The 25,146-nt window shown below is 49.0% G+C and overlaps 1 protein-coding gene across 2 annotated transcripts in view; it reads right to left on the reverse strand.

Moving 5' to 3' along the window:
* Positions 1–674: 674 nt before the first annotated feature.
* ATP10D (ATPase phospholipid transporting 10D (putative)) overlaps positions 675–25,146 on the reverse strand; it is a 2,065,840-nt gene continuing 2,041,368 nt past the window's right edge. For both annotated transcript variants that reach the window (XM_069631716.1, XM_069631715.1), the window contains one exon: positions 675–3,621. In XM_069631716.1, the coding sequence (XP_069487817.1) occupies positions 3,102–3,621 (520 nt within the window). In that variant the 3' untranslated portion in view covers positions 675–3,101. The remainder of the gene's footprint in view (positions 3,622–25,146) is intronic.

Raw genomic sequence — 25,146 nt, forward strand, 5'->3', positions numbered from 1 at the left:
GCAGTCTGTACTAGCTCCTGGTTCCCTAGAGGAAGCTCCGGCACAACTGGTTATGCCAGATACCCAGGAGCTGCTTTTTGCTCCCGGTCAACAAATCCCAATTTCGATCCATGCAGCAGTGATCTGGCTTCTAAGCCAATAATGCTTGTGTTACATCTATATAGTCGGATGAATATTATTAGTAAAGCCCAGGGGCTTTCGTTTGTTTGGACTGTATTGTCGTAAAATCGAGGTCCTAAAATAGTAGACATGCAATTCTAGGTTGTTGGCTAAAATGCCAATAGAGGCACTATTGCTGCAGTATGGGTTGGATAAAATACAATTCAAACACTATGATAATTTGGATGGTTAAGGGTGTATTTGGTATGGTAAGACCTTTATTGCTAGTTGAAACTTGAGAAGATTGCACAGATTTGTACCCGCAGCTGCTGTTTTGGAAGATGTGTCCGTGTTGTCCTTCCCATCATGGCCTCCCTCCTTAACTTCTCATGATGACCGCACCCTCATCTGTCCTCTCCATATTTGAGAGGAGGAGTCTTGGAAGAAGGGTCATCTTGACATATTGTGCAGATTTTTTATCCAACAAACATTTCTGTAAACACTTGACTGTCTAGTTACCCTTCTATTGCACACTTCCTTTCTGAATCAACTTTAATTACAAAATGAAACAACCATTCTACAAACACAGTATGGTTCTTTATTCACAGTTCATATATAAAATCATAAGAGTAATCAATATTCACATACTTACAAAGACATAAAAATGTAAAAAGTAATTTTTGTACATCAGATCGAAAATTCATGTTAAAACAAAGGTGCTTTCCGTTTTTGCCATATTCAGTCTACCTTCATTTCTGGTGTACTGGGCTGAGCACCCTCCAGCTTTAGACTCAGACCTCAGTTAAGTGCATTTTAGCGATGAAAAATAGATCTATTTTTTAGGGTGGAGACAGGTTTCCTCCCATAGCCAATCTGAAGTACAATGAATTGCACAGAAGCGATTATTAATAGGATATAATCATGAACATTACAGAAATATTTAACTTTTTAAGTTTCCAAGTTTTAAGGAAATGACTTCAAGTTTTAAAACATTCCTAGGCTTGGTCTGGCAGAGGTATTTTCACTTAGACATGACTTCCTTGTTAATTGCCTACATTAGAGCAAATATTCCAGTCATGAAACCTACAGAGTATCAGCTGTGTGGACTTCAATCATAAAATGTGTATAGAATCTGTGTTTATTTTTAGATAAATGTCCCAATGAGTGTAAGCAACTATCTTGGCACTTGAGTCTCAATGGAGTCTAAATTACTTTTCAGGGACAGGGTATGATATACAATTGATGACAATGAAAATCAAATGCCTGCAGAGAAATAAAATACAGTCAGGCTATTTTCCAATAAACAAATATATATTCAATCAAATAAAAAAATGAATTCCTTTAAAACAAAAAAAAAAAACAACCAGCAGGAAATCTCTGCATATAGATAATAGGGGCTAGGGAAAGTGGGCATAATTGTTCTGACGCGGAGGGGTAGGCTGCGGCACAAAACAACTGACAACCTAAGTAGCAGAAGTGAAAGTTGCGATTGTAATCAGACAATTGCAAAAACATGTGTGAAAGAAAATGCATTAAAAAAAAAAAAGACATCCATGAAGGATGAATACATTCATATACTCTAGGCAAACTTTCATTAAGGGAAGCAGCATTCATCTATTCTGGCAGACACTCTCCCTGAAGAAACGGGTCTAACTGCGAACTTGGGGACAGAGACACTAAAGGCATCATTTAGACATACATTCTCCCCTGAAAAGCAAAAAGAACTGCATGCACAGATGACAGGTTAACAATCTAGTGACAAGGCGTACATAACTAGTACAGACAACCCCATTAGGCAGCCGAAACAACAGTGCATTGGGAGACAATGGTCAAAATCAGAAGAGATACAGTGCTGTTAAGAAGCAAGCGCAAAACCCTGCACTTGCCTCCGTATGTTTTTCTTTTGTCCCATAGTCTCTAAAATATGTATATATTTTAATTAAAAAACTGTCAAAGTATAACACACCTTTTTAAAAGTGGTTTTAGGGGGAAAAATACATTGGTGTCCAACAGACTAGCTAAATACAAGAGGGCATAAACAAGAGAGAAGATTTAAAATTGCCATGCTAATGCCGGCCTACTTTACACCGTAGCCCAGATGTGGTCATCTAGCATGGTCTCAAAATTGCTACCTATCCAGGCTGATTTATCTGCAAATGGCAGTTTTTCACTGATATCACTCTTAATACATTGGTAGCTGCCTGATCTGCATCCTAGCATGTAGAAAACCATATTGGTTGTCAAACAGACAATGAGATTCAGAGTCAACAATTTAAAGAAGATGGTTACAGTTTTGGCTATATAACTTTCACCAATTTCTTTTGATGCATACTCTGTCCGATACTAGTGCACCCAAATATGTCAAGATACAAAGGCTTTCAGTTTTCCATACAGCAGATTTGTGATCAACTTGTTTTAGATCAGCGAAAAACAAACAAAAAGGTGAAATTTCGATATTGATGTTATGTATGTGCAATTCAGAACAGAAAGGCCAAATACTTTCTATACAATGTATCCAATCAAGGTGTTGAAAAAGTGGTGGATTGCCCACCACTGCTATTATTTACCAGTTGAACGACTTAATTTCAAGTACTAACTTTTTTAGATTAATTCTAGTTTCATGAGAATTTTTTCGGCAACACTTCGCAAGGACATTTCCTCTGAAAATATCGTTTAGGAAAAAAACATTTTCTGGAAAGGATCTGTGATGGAAACTTGAAAAATACTGCAGTGCTGTATGTGTTTAACATTTCTCAAAGACCACATTGCCGTTGACCAGACCAAAGCAATTAGAAACAATTCAAGACACAGTAAGAAAAATGGGAAACCAAATCTGTTATGCAACTGTGAGGACAAAACACTCCTTTCAGCCTTGTCCAATAACCAAGCATCTAATACATTCATTAAAATAATAAAAGGAATCCTAAAATGACGTTTAAAAGTACTTGCCACCAACTAATTCGAAGTAAAAACACATTTCCTTCAAATCATGTTGGCCACAGTCAGCATACTGGTTTCTCTGGATGAGCCGAAAACTCATTTCCAATGGAGGAAGAACTCAAGCGTTCCTTGTGCATTAAAGCATCGTCACTGTCATCTTCGAAAGTAAAATTCATAAATGCAGATGAGGAGGAGGAACGTGAATGTGGACTAAGAATTGCTTCACGGGATTTGTTTTGGGATGTGGGTAAGGAGGAGGACGTGCTTCCAAAAGCTTCATCTTTACCATGTTTGGCTGACGTAGGAGAAACCTCACAAACTTGTGATTTGCAGGGAGATGAAGATACTGGCATTGGCAAAACAAAAGATGCCCCGGAATTTTGTTCTTGAGTGGGGACTATGCTCTCTTCAAAACTTGAACACGTTGGCACGTGTTTGTAGTCGGTTTCACAATACAGAAGCTGGTCCTCTTTCCACTTTCTAATCGCAGCCCTTTGATCATCAATGGTCAGCCTATCAAACTGCTTCGCCTGCAGCAGTGGAGTTGGAAACATCGTACCTTGAAGAGCTCGCAATATAAACCTGCAAGAGAACACAAAGCAGATCTTTGTCAAAAATCAGATGTCATTTATATCATTCCCTTGCAGAGGCGATATACACAGAATTCAACTTATATTTAATTTGACATCTACAGGTTTCGAAATTGCTGGCAGCTGTTTAGTTCCTACTTCAAGCCTAGAAGAGCCTGGTTAGCTTGAAGACAGTTACCAGGAGCTACATATGGCTCCCCAGGACACTGATGATTTATAAATATGCCTATGTGACATCAACTTTGAGTGTTTGAGAATGTTAATGATGTTAATAAAGAAGATTTATGACACATGTAGCACACATCTAAACATAATAGATAATACATAATTGCCAAAATGTGAAAGTGTGCATCTCATTTGCAGTGCGCTATTAACTCCCTTACTGATTCCCCAATGGTAGCTCCTGCTGACTGGGTGATGCCGGTCACCACTGAGCTGGTTTTAGCTCCTGCTCATCGAACCCTGAACCATCATGTTTTTTTTTTAATACTACATTTTTACAAAAGGTACAACATGTTACACATTGCAATTTGGCCTGGATTGTGTTATTCCAACCAGTAAATAAGTGAGTCTGGCTTTTTCATCTTCACAACAATTTGGAAAAAAACATCATTTAAGTTAATTAGTACTATTCTGGGGATTTGTGCTGTAATAATTTGGCCTAGATAAATGAATCTAGACATGGTGTTATTTTCTAAAATATCTATTCTTCCTGGCAAGCTTATGGGTAGGATAATACATCTCACCAGATTTGGAGGGGGCATTTTCACCAGGAGGGGGCCCACACCAAAGTCATGGATATGATATGAAGTCACTGGGTGCCCATGTCCCTAAACACTTAATTTTATATTCCAACATCTCGAATAGGCATGCATGTTCATGTGAATAGGGAGTATGTTTACTTTATAAGCCGGCTGCATTACATAGGCCTGGACACCTTTCAGTACCAATGCAATTTCCAATGTAGGGATAGTCGCATATAATACGTCATCAGCTATTCAAATAATCCATATTCTCTATATCCCAAATGTGTTACTGTTATCAATGGTGTGAAGGATGGCCATATGGCAAGGGTGTAGAAGCCCTGACTTATTTGGATTTGTATGCTAATTGGATACCCCCCCCTCCATCAAACTCCATGTCAAAAGCATAGTGTACACCTATTCACCCGCTACATCAGTATTTCGAAAGGCAGAGCCTGACCTACAGTGGCACAGAACAGGTTCAAAGGTCAGAGGTGACCTCTTGACAGCTGGGATGACACTTCAGCACAGAGGCTACATTTAAAATATGCACCTCTGTTCCAAGATTTCCAAAATCACATAATTATAATGAATTACCATCTTGATGAGAGTTTAGACTTTAAACATAGGCAAGACCCGAGAACGGGGTAGGATAGCTGGTATTTCGTATAATAATTAAAGGCACATCTGAGGTGTATCATCACTGTGAGCTAGTACAGCCATGGACAGGCTGTGCGTATTCTCCCTAAACTGGCAGGATCTGCTGTACCCAGCAGGACCATAGCCAGTGGGAACTGCCTCTCTTGATTTGTGAGGACAGGTAACACCTCTCTTTAGCAAGACAGCCTCTCAGCAGGAGCTGTCCTATGAAAAAGGAATCAATAGGCACACCCTATACTAAAGGGCTAGCCTCAGAACAGGGGAGTTGCATACCAAATGGCCTTGGATTGCCCAGTCTGAGGTGAAGACGGGGTTAGTGTTGTCAGAGGGAGCTTAGCAAAGCTGGGGAAGAATTCCGCCATTTTGTTTCTCTCAGTACCTCCTTTCCCTTCCCTTCTCCTCCACTTCCTTTAGTGCAAAGTACTTTGGGTATGATGTAAGAAGGCAAGGTCCACTTGTCACAAAATACAGGGATTGGAACCCTTAAAGCAGGCTTGCTTTTTTTAAAATTTCCTTTAGACCTTTGCCTGCTCACTCGCAAGGAACATTGTGAGTGACTCTTGCAGAAAACCAGAAACTGCACTTTTCACCAAACCTCCCCAGGCCGGGAGAGCAGAACCTGAAAGGACTCGCCCAGTCGCAGAGCCCCTGCTGTGGGACACACAGCACTGAGGGCCAGATCAGCCAGGATCACTGTTCTACCACATCAAAGTGGTCGAAATGCTTTCAAACCATGTTCATCGCACTCAAACCAGTGGGAATCACTGGTGCTGTTTTGGCACTCTACAGAGCTTTGAACCACTCATGCTTTGTGTCCATTGAACAGGCTTGCTGCTGCATTGTGCCAAGCGCAGTATGTCACCAGTTCGGCTCAAACAACCAGCCCAGTGCTGCAGACAAGAGCCATTGCCTCTTCGAACCTTGCATCAGATCACCAAGGTTATCCCATTGAACTGACGAACCTCGACTCAAACTGCTGGAGCACTCCATCACTCGTGAACCTGAACCAGTGTTTACCAATGTTTTGATAAGACACTCGAACCTACCCTGGTGAGCAATCCAAACTGCACAACCCAAATACCGCAATTGAGGCACACTGAGCTCCCTCTTAAAAGGACTAGACACCAGCTCAACACCTTGTACCAGAACGACTCGCCGCACCAGACTCTGGTTCAACAATCATTGCTGTACAGCTTGAAGCCTTGTTCAATGCTGTGGAATCAGTGAACATTGGAATAAAGTACTGTGAACAGACACCATCGCTCAGGTCCACCTTTTGGGACTTTAGGGACTGGCTAAGTCCCTTTTGCACCTTTTCCTTACCAGTCAATATCCTTTTTGAACTCCTTGTTGCATTTTTGGCCTAGATTTCCTCCCTGCTAAATACCCTCAGTGCTGCATCATTACATTCTGTATGTATGTGCATTTGCTTTACAGAGGTGTTTTTCCTAGTATTTTTAATGGTTGCGTGTACAATTGATTTGTGTAATTAAAAGTATGCATTTGTGTAGGCCTTGTTTGGATATTCTTTTATTTTGGCATTATTGTACTTTGTTGTTTGGGTTTCTATGAGCACACATTCACACAGCCTTCCTCTGTGCCCAGGCTACCACAAAAGGAGAAGGTGGTAAATCTCTAAGTTGTGCCTATTTCACCTTTATGATTGGGATCCCTGTTGGTTTGTAGACGTGTGGGGGCTGAGTAGGCAGTTTTGACACAACCCAATTTCATATACCTTCAGAGCAGAAGTAATTTCTTCACAAGTGTATTCTGCCTAATGGGCCTGTGGCTAGAGCATCTAGCAAGGAAGTTAGTGGGCATCACTGCGGTTCCCCCGAGAATAGGTGAACCGATGGTGAGAGAACGCAGTTAGTGAGAAGGGTCATCCTGCACATGTTCTATAGCTCCAAAAAGCATTGTTGATTGCAATGTAACCTTAAGTTCTGAACTGATAATCCCATGGAAACATATTTTATCTGGACAGTATTTGAATACTACTATGCGGTTAAGAGCCTTTATGATATCAGTGGAATTTTCTAATCTCACCAATATCACAATGCTAAACCTCAAATTTTGTTCATTTAATACAAAATCATTTCAAAACAACTTCTGGTTGTATCAACCTCCCAAACACACATCTGCATAGCGCTAGTAACGCTATGCAGTTCTGATATATCGAAGTGCTGCAGTGTCATGTGATCATATAGGGCATAAAGTGCATAATTGCGTGATTTAGTCACTTCTCCCCGGAGGGGTGGGGGGAGCTTTCCCTGTGATGCTAGGGAGGTGAGCCAGCTATGCAATATCCTCCCCAGGGGTAGAGACAAGCAGACCCTCACAGCAAGACATTCCCCCCTTGGGGGCAAGGGCTCCCGTTTCGAAGAGGAACTCTCTAACCAATCCAATTGTAATCCATCACACACTCACATTTACTATTGTCATAATCAAGCCAAAGCAATATACTTGTGTAGTAATGAGACGAAGAAGAGTATGGGATCAGTACAGAATACAATCATTCCAAAGAAGAAGGACTTCAACGCTACCCCTGGGAAATCCCACGGCAGAATCAAATAAGTAAGGGGAGGAGACCAGAAGGAGAGTGAAGCACGTGAGATTCGAACCAGTTAGAGAGGCTCAGCTGAATGAAAGAGAGACAAGCCACTTCCGATGTGAGGATGAAGCGGGCTTGTGAGACTGAGCAAAATCAACAGTGAGCTAACGAGACAGAGGGGAAGCCGAACACTTAACAAAAGCTTCCTGGAGCGAGTGAAACCCTGGGGTTAATCCTGGGTGCGAATGGCTTCCCTTTTTTATCCCTCGGCCAAGGGGCGGGGTTGGGAATGACAAAAAGATGGCCGCCACCACAGTCCCTTTTCCATGTCGATGGCATTGAATGGAGTGGGTGGTGCGGCGGACCGGAGCTCAAAGACGGGGGGTTCTGTACTGTGCCTTGGTGTGAGCGTGTGTGCTCCTGTCGCCAGTGGGTGATACCTCTATAGCAGTTTGTTCGGCATGCCTAGTAGGACTGGTGACAGGCACACAGGAGTTGGAGGACTCTGTAACAATGTCTTCGGCCTCCGAGCTGGAGCCATGGCTGCTGGAGGGTTCCTCATCTGATGCGGCAGTGCCAGTAGGGGGGCAGGTGGGATGGGATTCAGCCTGTATGCCGTAGGCCGTCTTCCGCTTTTAAGTGTTTTAGGCTTAAAGGGTCGACAGGCCTTGCAACGCTGCTCATTGTGGTCACGTTGTTACACTCCTTGCGAGTACCTCTCCAAAGAAAACCACCTATTACAGGAAGGGCAATATTTAAATGGAGTTCTCTCTATTATTAAAAAGTAAAGAAATAGCAGCCAGACAAGGGAAAGAAAAGGGAAGAATAGGAAAAGGCTTTCTCTATTGGAGAATGCAGAGAAGAAAAGCACCTACTCTGCCTACTGTGAAAGACCGAAGCCTGATGGTGAAGGCCAAAGCCAGCCGTCGAGAGTTTAATCGTGGAAGTCTTCAGGGGGAGCTGGAAATGGCAGCTGAGAAACATCGAAAGGTGCAAAGACGCGATAGGAATATTAATATTTAGCAATAAATCTCGTAGTCACAAGCTCCGAATTAATGTGACCGATTAGTATGGCAGAAAAAAACAATCTGGGGGGACCTTGACACGTGAGGTATCATGGGTACACTACACGTCAGAGTAGGGATAGTGTTACAGACACGCCTAGGTCGACGTTCCTTTCCGATCCGAGCAGACGGGTAGTTCAGCAGGGAAGGGAGAGAGAGAAAGCAGAGGAGAAAAGTAAGTTCTTGAGCTGCTGCCTGGAACGTCAGGTTGTCCGGCTCAAGTTTCAGAGGGGCATGGAGGCCATTCTAGAGGGAGGCACCGGCAGAGGAGAGAGATATGCACAGCGTGTGATCCTAAGCAGATTCACAAGCATCAAACCTTTACACCAAATACACTTTTAAACATTTTGATTCGAAGTAAAGATCTGGGCATTGACAAGTTGGGTTTGTAGACTTCCAGACTCTTATGATCACTCAATGTCCGCATAACTCCTAAAAGATGAAGTAGCCACTAACACCTCGTTACAGCCAACAATTTGACATCAATTCCAGGCAGAAACTGCAAATAAATACTTTTTGATAGCCTCAATTAACCTCCCAAAGGCATATAGGATCCACCTTTGGTGAAACCAAGTGCATTTCTCAACACCTTTAAACCAAAGTAAAGGCTGCCATCAACTTGTTGATTCTCTTCAACCCTACAAATGCACATCTAATCACAGAAGCAACAATGTTGCATAGAAAGCACACTGCAAACGCACATGGTTAACAGTTCTTCATGCAAAGATTATATAGCATGTAAGATTTACACTGGCGGATACAAAGTAACCTGAGCCAGTTTGTTTGCCAAGTCCCTATCACTAAAGCTGGAGTCTAGGATAGTTGAGATCAGAGGAGCGGTGAGAAGGGACTCCCCAGACACGACCCGGTAAGAAGATCTGCATACTTGCACGGAGACGAAGTGTTGGAGGGGGGGGGTGCATTGCATGCATAGACCCAGTTGGTTTAGCCTGGCAAGTCCCTGGCACAGGTTAGCACCCCCAGGGACGAGAAGAGGTTTCAAGCTCACCAGGAAGACATGGGGCCCAAGGGAAATATAGGGCAACCATAACCCCTTAATTGTTACAGCGTCCTGACTAGAGATCGGGCTGCACAGGGCCTGGGCCCCACGAGGTTGGTATCTTTTGGGATTTGCTCAGGCCTCTTCAATCATGGCTGCCGGGCTAGATGCCATCCTGTGAGGCATCCACTTGCCTCCCTTCTGCCCCCTGATTGCTGCCTGCATCCTACAACCAATGCAGGAGCCTGGAAAGCGAACGCAGGCCTCCTTCAAAGGGTGAGGACTTCCCGGGTGTGGGCCTAGAAGCGGCCTGGATCAGTTGACCGCCATAACCATCATAAGGACTGGCTGATCTTCACACTGCACCATGCTGGTAAGACTCCCTTCTCCCTGCCGGCTCACTCATCACACCCTCTTCACCATTTTGAATCCTCACTGCGATCTGACCCTATTGCCGTTACTGTGTCCCCTGACGTGGCCTAGCTATTCTATAACATAATTGCTGCTCCCGCTACACTCCACTCCTGTGAATTCTCCATCTTGACCACATCCGCCGCTTCTTCCCCCTTGAGCTCCATTGCTCTTGTTTCGCCTAGGTCTCCTATCTATTGCCCTGTGCCACAGCCTGGTATGGCCCTCCTCCGGCACTGCTAACACGGTCTCCCACAAAACTCTGCTGCAACCCTCCGACCTGCATCTCCTTAAGTGGCTCCCTGGACACCTTCACTATTTTCTCCACACACAATCTTCTTAGCATTAGCCTGTATGTTTAAAGTTGATTCTGGCTGTGTAGATCTTTGATTCTTTATTAACTTCTGCATTTGCCCATTGCAGTAAATTTGATTCTTGCTGTTCTAACACTGTTGGCCTCACCAATCTGCTGCATTTTGGCTGTTAGTTTCTAAATCAAACTTTGCTCTGTAGATCTTGGATTCTTTATTTAACCACTGCAATTAGTTTTATTTTTAGGTCTTAAATGCGACGGTCTTGAGGCAGAGTGGCCCTGGTCTTCCCTGAATCTCCTCCTTTGAATGTCTGGTCTGTAAGCTCTGCGTCTCTCTTTCCCTATCTCTCACTCTCAGTACCATCTACAGGACCCCTGGGCCGACCTCCCTCGGTCTCTCGGAGTGGGCCGACCTTGCCTCTTCTCTTTTGACCTTTACCTGTAAGCTTCTTGGAAACTTCAATATTCACCTAGACTCTTCTGATGCAGCCACTCTACCCTTCGGCATCTTCTGTGACTCTCTTTGCCGTATCATTCTTTCCTCTGCGCCAACCCACACACCCTGGATGCGCACACCAATGTTGATATCTCCATCTCTAACCCTCTCACTACTCCTCTGGTGGGACCATGCTCTCCTTTCATCTTGAGCTCCCTGGCTCCCCGCCTAAGCCTCTGCCTTCACTGCCAGTCTCCTCCTCTGTCATTTGACCGATGAAGCGAGTGTCAGTACCTGCTTTTGCCGCCTCCTTCATTCCCACTCCATTCCTGCTATTGACTCCCACACCGACTCTTCTCCCGCCAACCTTCAGCTTTCCAACACTCTTGATATCCTTGCCCCTGCCATGAGGATCCGCATGAAGCCCCCATCCAAGAGTAATAGCTGGTATGACTTGGACCTAGCCCAGTTTAAACTCAAGTGCAAAGTCACTAAACGACAATGGTTGGCTTCTAGCACATCCCCTGACAAACGGGCCTGCTGCCTGCTCCAAAGGCAATACAGACTTTCCATCCACTCCAAGAAACGGGCCCACATCCAAGCCTGCATCTCTGGGGCTAGAAACAACATGGCTGACCTTTTTAACATCTGCAAGTTACTTGCCAATCCTACTTGTTAAGCAGAAACCTGTGCAGTTCCCTTTGGGAACACTGCAAAAGATTTAGGACTACAGGTGTTAGCAGTAAACCCACTTAGTAGCAGTCTGTACCACCCAGATTTACCTGGTAGCTGTGGCTGAGAAGTCAGACTTCCCTCAAGAAGAGTTAGGCAGTATGCAAAGTATACACAATAGGCACTCAGACACAATAGCACAAGCAAACACTGACCAGAACTTTGGTATCAAAGTATATAATTATTTATTTAAACGCACACTGTTTGAAACACTCCAGCACTCTTTTTGTAAAACACTCTAAACACAGTTACTATTATAATATATACAGCCCTTATTCCTTATCAGACAAGTCTTAGTTAACACCACTTATTTCCATACAGAGGTGAGTGCTTAACTATAGATGGCACTCCAATAAGTTCATGAAAAAGGGAGGGAAAAAGGCAGAATATGTGAAGATACACCACGCTAAGATTTAGGAACACTTTTAGCAAGGCAGAAGAGCAAAAGTCACTTGTGAGCCAAAGTCCATAGGCTGGGCCCACTCTTAGAGAGAGCAGAGCACAAATGTGCCCAAGATCACACAGTTACACTAGGCTTTGAAAGTCTTGCAGAGAGTTCGAAAAGAGTTGAGAGGCTCAGAAAAGTTTAGCCAGGGTGTCCCAGACTAACCCAGGTTCGAAAGCCTGGGGCTAAATCTACCCCGTACAGTCGGTGGCAAGGGAAGCCAGGCAGAACAAGGTACCTTAAGTGGGAAGGATCCTCCAGCGGTGGCAGTTGTTCCTGGCAGTGGTTGCAAGTCTCGGCGTCGTCCAGGGGAAGAGAAGATCTCGACTTGGAGGAAAGATGAAGGTCGTTGCACTGCCAGGGAAGAAACCAGCCGCAGAGTTTTCCGGTTAAAGGTATTACCCTTTATTTCGCGGTCGTGGTAAAACGTGGTATTCCGGTTGCCGGGGTGCTTGGCACACGCAAGGCGGCCATGAGATGCGTCCGGAAGGCGAAAAGACGGTGAAACTGGTTATGCCCACCAGTCAAATGAAGAAGACTCTCCGGCGGGAGATCTCCTCCGTCGTTGGGAAAAGTGGTGAGATGGTCCAGCAGGGCTCCACCGGTGGTGTCGTCGTGGCAGGTCGGCTCAGCTTCTCCCTCGTCGGATTCTTAGGTCCTGTGGCGACTTCTGAAGTTCCAGTCCCCAAAGCCCTGCTTTTATGCAGAAAACCCCCATTCACTCAGCCTAGCTGTCACTCAAACATGCTTGGGCCAATCAGGACGGAGTGCGACTTGAGTTGCCTTGGCAACTCAGTCCAGGGTGCCTAAATCCCCCTCCACCCCTCCTAAGAACCCCAGACAGAGTGGTACCACTTTGGAGGGCTTCTGTGGAGAAGCCCGCCAAAAAAGTGGAACAAAGGGCTCGACTTGGGTTGGAGTCACAGAAGAGAACACAAATGCCATTTTTGAACCGAGTTTTGACAAAAAATACCAACCGGAGAATTCATAATAAATAAATAAACCGGCGGTATGTTCGAGGCTATCGTAATTAAATAAATAAAGATAGTAGCCTCGAACAATGGGAAAATCCCATAGAGAAATATTTGCGGTTGAATATAAAAAGTAGTATCCACCTCCACCAGCCAAAACTCGATCAGGGGGGACGGAGACGTGCCCCCTCGAATAACAGACCCCGGGGCAATCGAATTGCCCCGGCCAGTACGTCCACAATATGATGGTTTGTACTGGTTCTGTTCAGAATTCAAGACTAGTAAAGTCAATGGTGACTTTACATGCCCTGGGAGACAGTAATCAGTCCCAGGGTATGGAGTCTATACTGGGGGGTCACTATGACACCCCTGTGTTACTGCACTGAGGGTGCTGTGTAACACACATCACAAAAACACATGAAGCCCTATGGAGTAAAAGACCCCATAGCCCATTAAACACATCTAGAGTCAAAGGAACACACTCAAATCATGTCCAAGAGTGAGGGTAAAAGAGTCTCACTCTTGGCAGGAGAAAAAATAAACCCCAAAAAACCAGCAAAGCTGCTGGGGGACTCACTAGGTTAGGAAATTCAGCCTAAACAGAGAATTCTCCCTAACACTACTTCTGTGTCTAATTCTCCTCTTCCTTCCCAGGCCTTCTGCACGTTCATTGCCACGCACTTTACTACCAAAACAAGGGACATCTCGTCCGATCTCTCTTGCCCCCCTGTACCCAGGACTCTCTTGGCCCCTCTCTCGCCTTCCTCCCTTCTCCCCTCCTTCACATCCATAGCACCGGATGAGGACACCAAGACAGCCTGCTCTATGAAAGTCTCATCCAAACAGGTGCTCCCCTGCTCCTCTAGAACTATCAATAACAACATTGCTTTTCTCGCTGCTTACTTGGTTGAGTTCTGTAACCATTCCTTTGCCACTGGGCTCCTTTCTATCACCCCTCAAGCACTGTTAGGGAGAATTCTCTGTTCAGGCTGAATTTCCTAACCTAGTGAGTCCCCCAGCAGCTTTGCTGGATTTCTGGAGTTTGTTTTTTTTTCGCCTGCCAAGAGTGAGACTCTTTTTTTTCCCCACTCTTGGACATTATGGTATTCCTTTGAATGTTAATGTGTTTCATGGGCTATGGGGTCTTTTACTCCATAGTGTCTCATATGTTTTTGTATGTGTGTTACACAGCACCCTCAGTGCAGTAACACCGGGGTGTCATAGTGACCCCCCACCACAGACTCCATACCAAGGAACTGACTACTGTCTCCCAGGGCATGTAAAGTCACCATTGGCTTTACTAGTCACAAATTACTAACAGAACCAGTACAAACCATCATATTGTGGACGTACTGGTAGGGGCAATTCGATTGCCCCTGGGTCTGTTATTCGAGGGGGCACTGTCCCGTCCCCCCTCGTCGAGTTTTGGCTGGTGGCAGTGGATACTACTTTTTATATTTTACCGCAAATATATCTCTATGGGATTTTCCCATTGTTCGAGGCTAATACTTTTTAACATAGTCTCTAACATACCGCCGGTTTATTTATTTAATATTAATTCACTGGTTGGTATTTTTTGCCAGAACTCGGTTTTAAAATGGCGTTTCTGTTCGTCTCTGTAACTCCAAACCAAAGGTCGAGCCCTTTGTTCCACTTTTTGGCGGGCTTCTCCACAGAAGCCTCCAAAAGTGGTGCCACTCTGTCTGGGTACCAGAGGGGGTGTGGGAGGGGGTTTAGGCACCCTGGACTGAGTTACCTTGGTAACTCAAGTCGCACTCTTGTGTCATTGGCCAAAGTGGTGAGCCGGCTGGCTCACCATTTAGCATGTTTGATTGACAGCTAGGCTGAGTGAATGGGGGTGTGCTGCATAAAAGCAGGTCTTTTGGGACTGGAACTTCAGAAGTCGCCACAGGACCCGAAAATCCGACGAGGGAGAAGCTGAGCCGGCCTGCTACGACGACACCACCGGTGGAGCCCTGCTGAACCGACTCACCACTTCCCAACGACAGAGGAGATCTCCCAACTGGAGAGTCTTTTTCCCCTGACTGGTGGGCACAACCAGTTTACCTTCCCTTTTCGCATCCCAGGACGTCTTGTGGTCGAATTGCCTGTGCCAAGTACCCCGGCAACCGGATAGCCACTTACCACAAGGACCGCTCCTTTTAATTGAGAACTCCGCGGCTGGTTTCTTCCCTGGCAGTGCAACTGACTCCTGCTTCCCTCCCCGACGAGATCCTCTCTTCCTCCGGACGAAGCACCGACTTGCACCCGCTGCCAGGAACAACTGCCCCCGCTGGAGCGTTCTCACCATTTTAAGGTACCGTGTCCGCCAGGCCTCCCTTTCCAAAGATTGCTACAAGGTAACAATAATCCCTTAACCTTCTGAACTGGGCTGGCCGCCTTGACCATCTAACTGGTCCCTTTCTTTTTGGTCCAACTCCTTCTGAACTTATTGCGAGACTTTTGGGCACTTTGAACCGTGTGACCATGGACCCATTTCGACCGGAGCCTCTTAAAGTGGGTCCGGCCTTGTTGACTTTACGGTTTTAACCTGCCTTCTTCTCCTACTGTGTTCTTCCGAAAGTGTTGGGATCTGTTTCTATCTTTGCTCTCCCTTTTAAACCGTTTGATTAGAGTGCCACCTTCGTTAAGCGCTCACCGCTGTCTGAAAATAAGTGTTGCTTTACTTAAGACTTGTCTAACTAATCGTTGAAGGGAGTGTATATCTTTTAGTGACCGTGTCTTTGAACTGCTAGATATTAGTGCCAGTGTGTTTTACTAGATGTGTTTTTAAATAAATAATTATATCTCTTTTACACTAAGCTCTGGTCAGTGTTTGCTTGTTCTACTGTGTTCTTTTGACCTATTGTGAATACTCTGTATACTGCCTAACTCTTCTTGAGAGAAGTCTGACTGCTCAGCCACAGCTACCAGATAAATCTGGGTGGTACAGACTGCTACCAATTGGGTTTACTGCCAACCACTTCTAGTCTTAAATCTTTTGCAGTGGTCCCAGAGAGAACTGCACAGGTTTCTGTCTAACAAGCACTCCTTGTGCAGCCCCTCCTAAAAAAGCCATCTGTGGGCCCTTTCTGCTAGCTAACTACCGCCCCATCTCCACTAACCCTTTCTTGGGCAAACTCTTGGGAGAAGCTGGCTATCTCCCAATTAATCCATCACACAGAATCCGTTGGCTGTCTTCACGACCATCAGTATGGCTTCAGAGCAACCAGAGGCACAGAAGCTGTTCTCCTGAACATCCGCTGCAACCTGCTCTCTAACCTTGATTCCAACTCTCCCTCTGTTCTCATCCTCCTCGATCTATCTTCCGCCTTCGACATGGTCAATCACTCCACCCTCATAAATCGGCTTTGTGAAACCCTAGGCATCACTGACCGGGCACTGGATTGGGTGTCCTACTTCCTCCTGAATAGGCCATGTCAAGTTCAACTGGGCCGTTCCTCTCCTCTATCTCACACTCCACCTGTGGCGTCCCCCAGGGCTCTATTGTACTGCTGTGGCTCTTCAACATTTACCTTGCCCCTCTCGCCCATCTGATCTCCACATTCTCTCATTTTCAATGCTAGGCGGACGACACTGAGCTCTCCTTTAAGCTTCCCTCCTCTTCCTCCTCTCCTTCGTCTCTCATTCCCGACTGACTGCTATTCAGGCATGGAACAAGTTCCTTACCTGTAACTGTTGTTCTCCAGCATGCGTCTGGCATGGATTCACATGCTCATGAATATTCCCCGTCGTCAGGCCGGGAATCCTCGGTATAGAAAAAAATCAGTATCAGTTTCGTTTCTGATCTGTCTTTCTTAGTAGTAACCAATCACTGGTCTCTGGGTCATACTGTCCCCAGCCAATGACTGCCCTCTCCCTAAGCCCCGCCTCCGGCAGCCATCCTCAGATTTGGTAGCACGTAAAGTGGCAGTATGACCAAGTGAAGAGCCGCAGAGGGGTAGGCGGGAGGGTTCGCATGTGAAGGTAAGTGACTTGTTCCTTCTCCAGCATGGGGTCTGGCATGGATTCACATGCTCATAAATAAGAGAATACATAGCAGTACACACATGCACAACCACGGGAGGTGGCAACAGGCTCAACATTAAGCAACACAACAACTCAACATTAAGCAACTCTTACCTCCTCACCAGGCTCACCTCAGGCGAACAGGTTGCGCAGCACTGCTTGGCTGACCCTGGACTCCTCCCTGGAGTCCCGATCGACGCAGTAGAATCTTGTGAAGGTGTGCGTCGACCTCCACGTCGCAGCCCTGCAGATGTCCAGCAGGGGCACACCAGACAGGAACGCCGTGGTAGCAGCGATCGCTCTGGTCGAATGGGCTCTCGGACGGCCGGGCAGCTGGCGGTTTGCCAACCGGTGACAGTGCATGATGCAGCCGGAGAGCCATCTGGAAATGGAAGTCTTTGAGATAGCCTTCCCTTGATTCACAGTCCCAAAGTTCACAAACATTTGTGACGTCTTCCGAAAGCTGTTCGTGCGGTCCACGTAGAACTTCACCGCTCTAGCTACATCCAGCGAGTGCAAAGTCCGGTGACGAAGGCGACGGGAAGAAAACTGGCAACACCAAGGGCTCGTTGAGGTGGAAGTCCGACGGCACCTTGGGCATAAAGGATGGGTGTGTCCTCAGCACCACCCTCGTGTCATGAAAAGTCAAGTATGGAGGCTTGCAAGATAGGGCCTGGATCTCTCCCACTCGTCATGCGGAGGTGATGGCCACGAGGAAAGCTGTCTTCCACGACAGGTGGAATGCATAGGCTCGATGGGGCCCCCATGAGCTTGGTCAGCACCACATTAAGCTCCCACGCCGGGGCAGGAGCCTTCACCAGCGGGAATGATCGGAAGAGTCCCTTCATGAATTCTTTCACCAGGCGATGAGACCACAAGGACGCCCGTCCCGTCGTCCTGGTATATCGGGAGATTGCAGCCAGGTGTATTTTGATGGAGGCGTGAGCCAGTCCAGCTTTGGCCAGCGACAGTAGGTACGGCAGTACTTGAGGGGCCGTAATCCGCAGAGGGTTAATCTTCTGTGCACGGCACCAGACAGAGAACCTCTTCCATTTATGTCCGTAGCACTTGAGAGTTGAGGAAGCCCTGGCCTTTGCAAGAACCTCTCTGCAGTCGGCCGGGATGTCGTACCCTACAAACTCTAGTGCTGCAGGAGCCAGGCCTGCAAGTTCAGCGACTCCGGGTTGTGGTGAAGAATGGCGCCTCCTTCTCTGGAGAGAAGGTCTGCGTCCGTCGGCAGCTTGAGTGGTGGGGACGTTGACAAGTCCAGAAGGTCCAGGAACCAGATCTGCCTCGGCCATGCCGGTGCAACGAGGATCATCCTGCACCGGGACCTCTTGAGCTGGTTGATGAGCCGGAGCAGCAACGGCAGCGGAGGGAACGCATAAAGAAATAGGCCGTCCCAGGGGAACGAGAAAGCATTGCCCATGCTCCTCGGCTGGGGGAACCTGCTGGCGGACCTCCGCCACTTGGAATTCGTCGCCGTCGCGAAGAGATCGATTTGGGGTTCGCCCCATCGTCGGAAGAGTCGATCCACTTGATCCTGGCGTAGTTCCCACTTGTGGCACGAGCGCAGCTCCCTGCTGAGTGAGTCGGCGATCGTGTTTTTTATTCCTGCCAGATGAAGAGGCACCAGAAGCATCCCTTGGGCGACGGCCCAATGCCACAGATCCTGGGCTTCCTTGGATAGGGCCGGGGACCTGGTTCCGCCCTGCTTCCGGATGTAGAACATCGTGGTGGTGTTGTCGGTGAAGATCCTCACCACCTTGCCCTTGAGGGACGGAAGAAAGGACCTGAGGGCCCAGAACACCGCGCAGCGCTCCAAGATGTTGATGTGGAGAGACATCTCCTCCGGGAGCCAAAGGCCTCTCGCGTGAAGATCTCCGGAGTGTGCTCCCCAACCTTCCAGGGAGGCGTCTGTCATCACCTTCACCTGGTGAGCTGGGGTCTGAAAGTCCGTGCCCGCCGACAGATGGGAGCGGGTACTCCACCACCGGATCGCCTGACGGAACGTCTCGTTGAGAGGGACCCTGTCCTCGAAGCTGCCCGTCGACTGGATCCAGCGGGCGTCGAGGAACTCCTGTAAGGGTCTCATCCGAAGCCTGCAAAGGCGCACCAGATAAATGCAGGAGGACATCATTCCGAGGAGGGAACTTGATGGATCTTACCCTGGCCATGTCCGTGGCCAGCAGACGCTGCACCTTGCCCAGAATGGTCCTGGTCCTTTCCTCCGATGGCGAGGCCAGCCGCGCCACTGTGTCGAGCTTGGCTCCCAGAAACAGGGCGACTTGCGACGGGACCAGGTGGGATTTTGGAAAGTTGGAGAATCCCAGGTCTGTGAGCAGCTGGACGGTCTTCGCAGTGTGCTCCACGGCGAGCTCCCTTGGCCTTGCCCGGATGAGCCAGTCGTCCAGGTAGGGGTAGACGTGGATCCCCTGTAGGCGCAGCCGCGCCGCCACCGGTGCGAGGCACTTGGTGAACACCCTGGGTGCCGACTTCAATCCGAACGGGAGGGCCTTGAACTGGTAGTGCCGCCCTTGGACCACGAACCTGAGGAACTTTTGGTGCCTTTTTAGAATGGGGATGTGGAAGTACGCATCCTCCAAGTCCAACGACGACAGGAAATCGCCCTCCTCCAGCTGTCCCAGCACATGCTGGAGGGTGACCATATGGAACTTCTGTGCCTTGATGTACTTGTTCAGTCGTCGTAGGTCCAGGATGGGGCGCCATTCTCCTGTCTTCTTTTTTACGAGGAAGTACCGTGAGTAAACTCCGGAGCCCTGAAGCCTCTTTGGGACGAGCTCGATGGCACCCTTCTTGAGCATCGCCCTTACTTCCAACAGTAGTTGAGGGACGTGATTTTCCTTCCTGGCCACGGGTGGAACGCGAGGGCACTTCTTCTGAAACTCAAGGGCATGCCCTTGGGCCAGGGCATCCAGCACCCAACGGTCGGTGGAGATGGACTCCCACACGCTGACGAACCTCGTGGCCGGCCTCCCACCGGGGTGCTTCGGCGGGGGCACGACCCCACGGTCGGTTCAATATTGTTTGGAGGCCGCATTGCCTCCTTGACCTCCTTGTCGACGATGACGGGCACCACCTGACTTGCCGCGTCCCCTGTAGGCTTCCTGGGACGAAGATCTTGCCGCTTGGCAGTAAGTGGAGGAGCCACTGCCGGATCCCCTGGAGGCACCTTGTCTGCCTCCGGAGCTCCGAAAGGACGGACGTCGTTGTTGGAGCACTCCCAGTGCCCGGGCAGTCTCTGTGTCTGTCTTGATGGCCTGAAGGGACTCAATCAACTGCCTTCCCAAACAGGTTGTTCCCGTCGAAGGCCATGTCCAAAACCTTGGTTTGCACGTCCTGGCGGAAATCCGTGGCCTTGAGCCATCCTCGTCGTCTCAAGCAAACGCGTTGCCCAACTGACGGAAACCGGTGTCGGCGATGTCCGTTGCCACCGTGATGGCGTGGTCCAAAGCAATCTCCCCCTCCTGTACGATTTCAAGGGCCTCAGCACTTTTGGCGTCCGGAAGGAAGTCCAACAGAGGGGCGATTTTGAACCACAACTCCATGTCGTAGCGGGCTACGATAGCCAGGGCGTTGGCCACCTTGATAGTCGTCGCTGCGGATGAGATGATCCGTCGTCCCATCGTGTCCAACTTCCTGCCCTCGCCGTCCGGCGGGGAAGTTGATGTCGAGGCCGATTCCCCCCCAGCTTTCTTCTTTGCCGCCGCCGAGACGACCGAATCCGGGGTAGGTTGTGCCCGAAGGCACAAGGGGTCAGCGTCGGGGACCCGGTACTTCTTCTCGTACCGGTCCCTCTTTGCCGGCACCGTGGCAGGGTTCTTGAGGAGGGCGAGCCCCTCATCCCAGATGTCATCAAGAAGCGGTACGGCGAGGACCGTCTTCCTTTTAGCCTTGCGCTGTTGGTAAAGGAACCCTTCTTTCTTCTTTTCTTCTGGGAAGAGCTGGAAAAGCTCGGATGCCCTGGAAATCATGGCATGAAAGGATCCAATCTCGTCGGGCGGGGACGCCCGAGCAGGGGGCGACGGGGGACACGCCCCGTCGTCGCCTCCGTCGTCATCTGTACCTGTCGTAGCCGTGTCCGTGCCTGTATCATCCCCGTGGGTAGTAGACCGGGGGGAAGGCAGAGCAGGTTGCAGGGGTGGGAGAGGTGGCATAGGATGCGTCGTCCTCTTATGCGGTGGACTCTCCGAAGGTCCTGGCTCCGGTTCCCCGTCGGGTCTGGCTCAGGTACCTCCGTCGGGCGAAGGGGCAACCTTGTCCTTATCTCTGAGCATAAGGACTGAATCTCTGACAAAATGGCCGCCGAGGTGTCCTGCGGCGCCGGAAACGACGGGCGCGAGGGCTCTTGAGGAGCCTTGTCGGCGACACCGTCGCTCTCGTCGTCGCCCTCGTCGGGATCCCTCCCGATGGGCTGGGCCTCTTCCACGACTTCGATGAGCTCATCTTCAGAGGTCGAGTCCGTATCCACGAAGGCCACCAGCCCCTCCCCCACCTTTTCCAGCGAGGACTTCGTGGGGGTCTTCTCAATGGGCCTGAAAAACGACTCCCTCCGCGGTGGCAGGGAGACTCTGGGTCCTGAGGGAGACTCTGGGTCCTGAGGGCGCCTCCAATGGTGTAGCCTCCACAGGCTGAGCCAGGGCTGCGGCGACATCCTCAATCGAGGTTTAGCAGGGTGAATTAAGGCCATCGTCACCTTCTGGACGCCTGGGGCCTTCACCTTGGGAGGAGGGTCCGAGCCTCGCTCCCCCTCTGCCGGAATCTTCGAGATCGACCCGGGCCTCTCCAGAAGCTTCGCCGGGTTCTTGGACTTCCTCTTACCTGAGCCAGAGCGTTGGCTCGTGGTTGATGGCGCCGGGGAGGATGCGCCCTGCCTGGCAGCCAAGAAGCCTGACCGTTTGGCGCTCCCGGTGCCCGCGGACTCGCTGTGCTTAGCCTTTTGTTGGGCCCCCGTCGCCGGGGCACCCTCACAGGACTAAGAAGACCGCTCGGACTTCTTTTTCTTCTTCTCGCCTGACAGGCTCTTCCCTTCCAGCCAGTTGGCGAGACGGAGGTGGCGATCCTTCATGGTCCGCTCCGACATGTTCCCACAAAACGCACAGTCCTTCTCCTTGTGCGTCTTGTCCTCATGGAGACAGAGGCATAACGAATGCTCGTCCTCCTTGAAAACATTCTGAAGCTGGCATCCAGGGCAGGACCTGAACAGCTTCCCGGGCGTCAAGCTTCCTTTCTCCTGGGCCATGTCCGGGGTAGGCCTCGGAACTTCTGGAATCCTCCAAAAGCTAACTCGATGAAATCTTCACCCTTGAGGGGCGTAGAAAACTCCGAAACGGATCCCCGTTGATCGGATGTAGAAACGGTGGAGCTTGAGGCTCTATTTAACCAGAAATGAGAAAAATCTCCTGAAAAAGCGCGAAAACGCAGCAAAAGCTCGAGAGCTACAGCACAAGGACTCCCAACACTTGAACGTGCGGTAAAAATCTGAGGCTGGCTGCCGGAGGCGGGGCTTAGGGAGAGGGCAGTCATTGGCTGGGGGCAGTATGACCCAGAGACCAGTGATTGGTTACTACTAAGAAAGACAGATCAGAAACGAAACTGATACTGATTTTTTTCTATACCGAGGATTCCTGGCCTGACGACGGGGAATATTCATGAGCATGTGAATCCATGCCAGACCCCATGCTGGAGAAGGTGTGCTTCTAATGATCTCTGCCTTAATGGCAGTAAGACTGAGATCCTTCACATTAGGACTCCTGCCCCCTCCTTCCCAACTACTCTGTGGCCACCCTCCTTGGGTTCTCTACCCTCACCCTCTTGTGAGGCAAAAAACATGGGTGTCATCTTTGACTCGTCTCTCCTTCTCACCTAACATCGCTGACTTTGTCAAGAAATATCACTTTCAGCTTCACCTCAGAGGCATTCTCCCTTTCCCTCACCTTCCCCCAGAAACTATGTCTCCAGAGCTCTGGTTCCCTCTAGGATTGACTACTGCAACAGCTTCTTCCTTAATCTGCCTCTTTCCTCCCTACGCGCTCTTCAACTAATCCAGAATAGGACTGCAAGACTTATCCTTGGCCTCAAGCCTAGGGACCGCATCTCTCCAGCCCTAAAATCTCTCCACTGGGTCCTTGTGGCTGCAAGGATCTAGTTCAAGACCCTCTGCATCATCCATAATGCTTTCTGGGGCATCGGACCACACTAGATCCAACTCTCTCTCCCTAAATACCTCCCTGCTAGAATTTGTCGGTCTTCTATCTCAAACTCTATTCATGTCAGACACTTCTCTAAGCAGAGAGTGAGGGGTAGATCTCTTTCTTGGAATGGCCTTCCGTCCCCTCTCCGTCTTGAGCTGTATCTCCTTAAATTCTGGAAGCTTCTCAAGACCCTCCTTCACTCCTCCTCCTTCCCCCGCCCCCTCACTTCTTTGCCCCACCTGCCTCTATATCTGGTGGCCTGTTCCCTTGTGAGCCTTACTTCGGCAGGCCCTCTTTCGACCAATCTCCCCTTACCAGCACTTGCCCTCGAGCACCCTTCCCCGACTAGCCTACCAAGTCTGGCCCAGCTCCCCCTCCCTCACACTAGTTGACCCCTATTTCCGTGCCTGAGCACTTACCCTCCTGTACCTCCCTAAGCACTTGCCCAGCCCCTTGGCCCCCTCCCCCTTGCAATTCTCCTTCCTCCCCTCTCCCTGTACTTCCTGTTCATTGCAGTTGCACGATCCAAATTTCACACGGCCTAGTAGGACTGTTATTGTTATTTTTTTACCCTTGTACTCCCCCCCCCCCCCCTTGTCTTGTGGTTCCAGGAAACACGTTTTGATGTGTAGGTGCCATACAAATGGTCAATAAATTATAGGTTACTCACCATAGTGACTAACGTACTCTTAGTCCATAGTCCCCTTTCCTCCATAATGCAGAAAGAAAAAAATCATATTCCCCTTTAAATTTAGAGGCGTGCGGCCCTGGGAGCATGCACTCCCCTAACTCAGCCCTCCGGCGCCACTCCTCAGTCCCCATAGACACGTCAACAATAAACATTGCCTAATGACACCAGTTTTATTAGGGGGGGATGGTGGGACGCATGGAGGAAAGGGGACTAAGAGTATGTTAGTCACTACAGTGAGTACATTATAATTACTCTTACGTCCCATCCCCTTTCCTCCATACTGCATGGCCGATTACAACTGAATGTAGCCCCAGGGTGGAGTGGAGACTCACCTTAAGAAAACAAGTTCCTTAATACTGCCTGCCCAAAGGCCGCGTACGACCTGGAGCCGGCATCCAAACAATACTGCTTACAAAAAGCTGAGGGAGTGGCCCACGTAGCCACCCCTGCTGATGATCTGCCACGGGACGTGTCTCTGGAATGCAACTGCCATGGCCTTGACTCTGATAGAGTGGGCATGCATGTTTGCTGGAAGTGGCTTGTACTGCCTCGTAGGCCTCCTTAATGGCTGCCACCATCCATCTTGCTATGGAGGCCTTGGAAGCCTGATATCCTGGCCTTGACCCGCCGAAGGTGATAGAGCCGCAGATTTGCAGAAGCTCTTGGTTCTGTCCACATAGAACTTTAGCGCTCGCCTAACATCTAAACAGTGCAGAACCCTCTGAGCATTGTCCTCGGGGCCTGCAAAGATAGTCAGGAGTACAATCTCTTCATTTAGGTGGAACGCTGAGACTACTTTAGGTAAGAACGCGGGATGCGTTCTGAGGACCACATTGTCCCTGTGAAAGGTAGTGTAGGGCTCAGAGGCCACCAGAGCTTGCATCTCGCTGACACGACGTGCAGACGCAAGACCCACCAAAAGGGCTGTCTTTATGGTGACCAGACTGATGTCCGCGGACACCATTGGCTCAAAAGGTTTATGCGCCAAGGCGCCCAACACTATATTGATGGCCCACACGGGGTGTGGCTTCTTGATGGGCAGGTAGAGCCTAGTGAGGACCGTCAAATGTCTTTAACCACCAGATCTGCAGATGAGAAAACATCCTCCTCCGAGTTCCGGTAGGCTCCGATGGCTGCCAGATAGGTGCGGCATGTGTCTATCTGCACCCCCCAAGTGTGCAAGGTGTGCAGAGAAGGATAGCACATTGTCCAGTGCGCAAGTGAGAGGATCGGCTTCCTTAGACTCCGCCCAGTGG

Source organism: Ambystoma mexicanum, chromosome 6q (genome assembly GCF_040938575.1).
Source record: "Ambystoma mexicanum isolate Mex_15411 chromosome 6q, UKY_AmexF1_1, whole genome shotgun sequence".
NCBI classification, from domain to species: Eukaryota; Metazoa; Chordata; class Amphibia; order Caudata; family Ambystomatidae; genus Ambystoma; species Ambystoma mexicanum.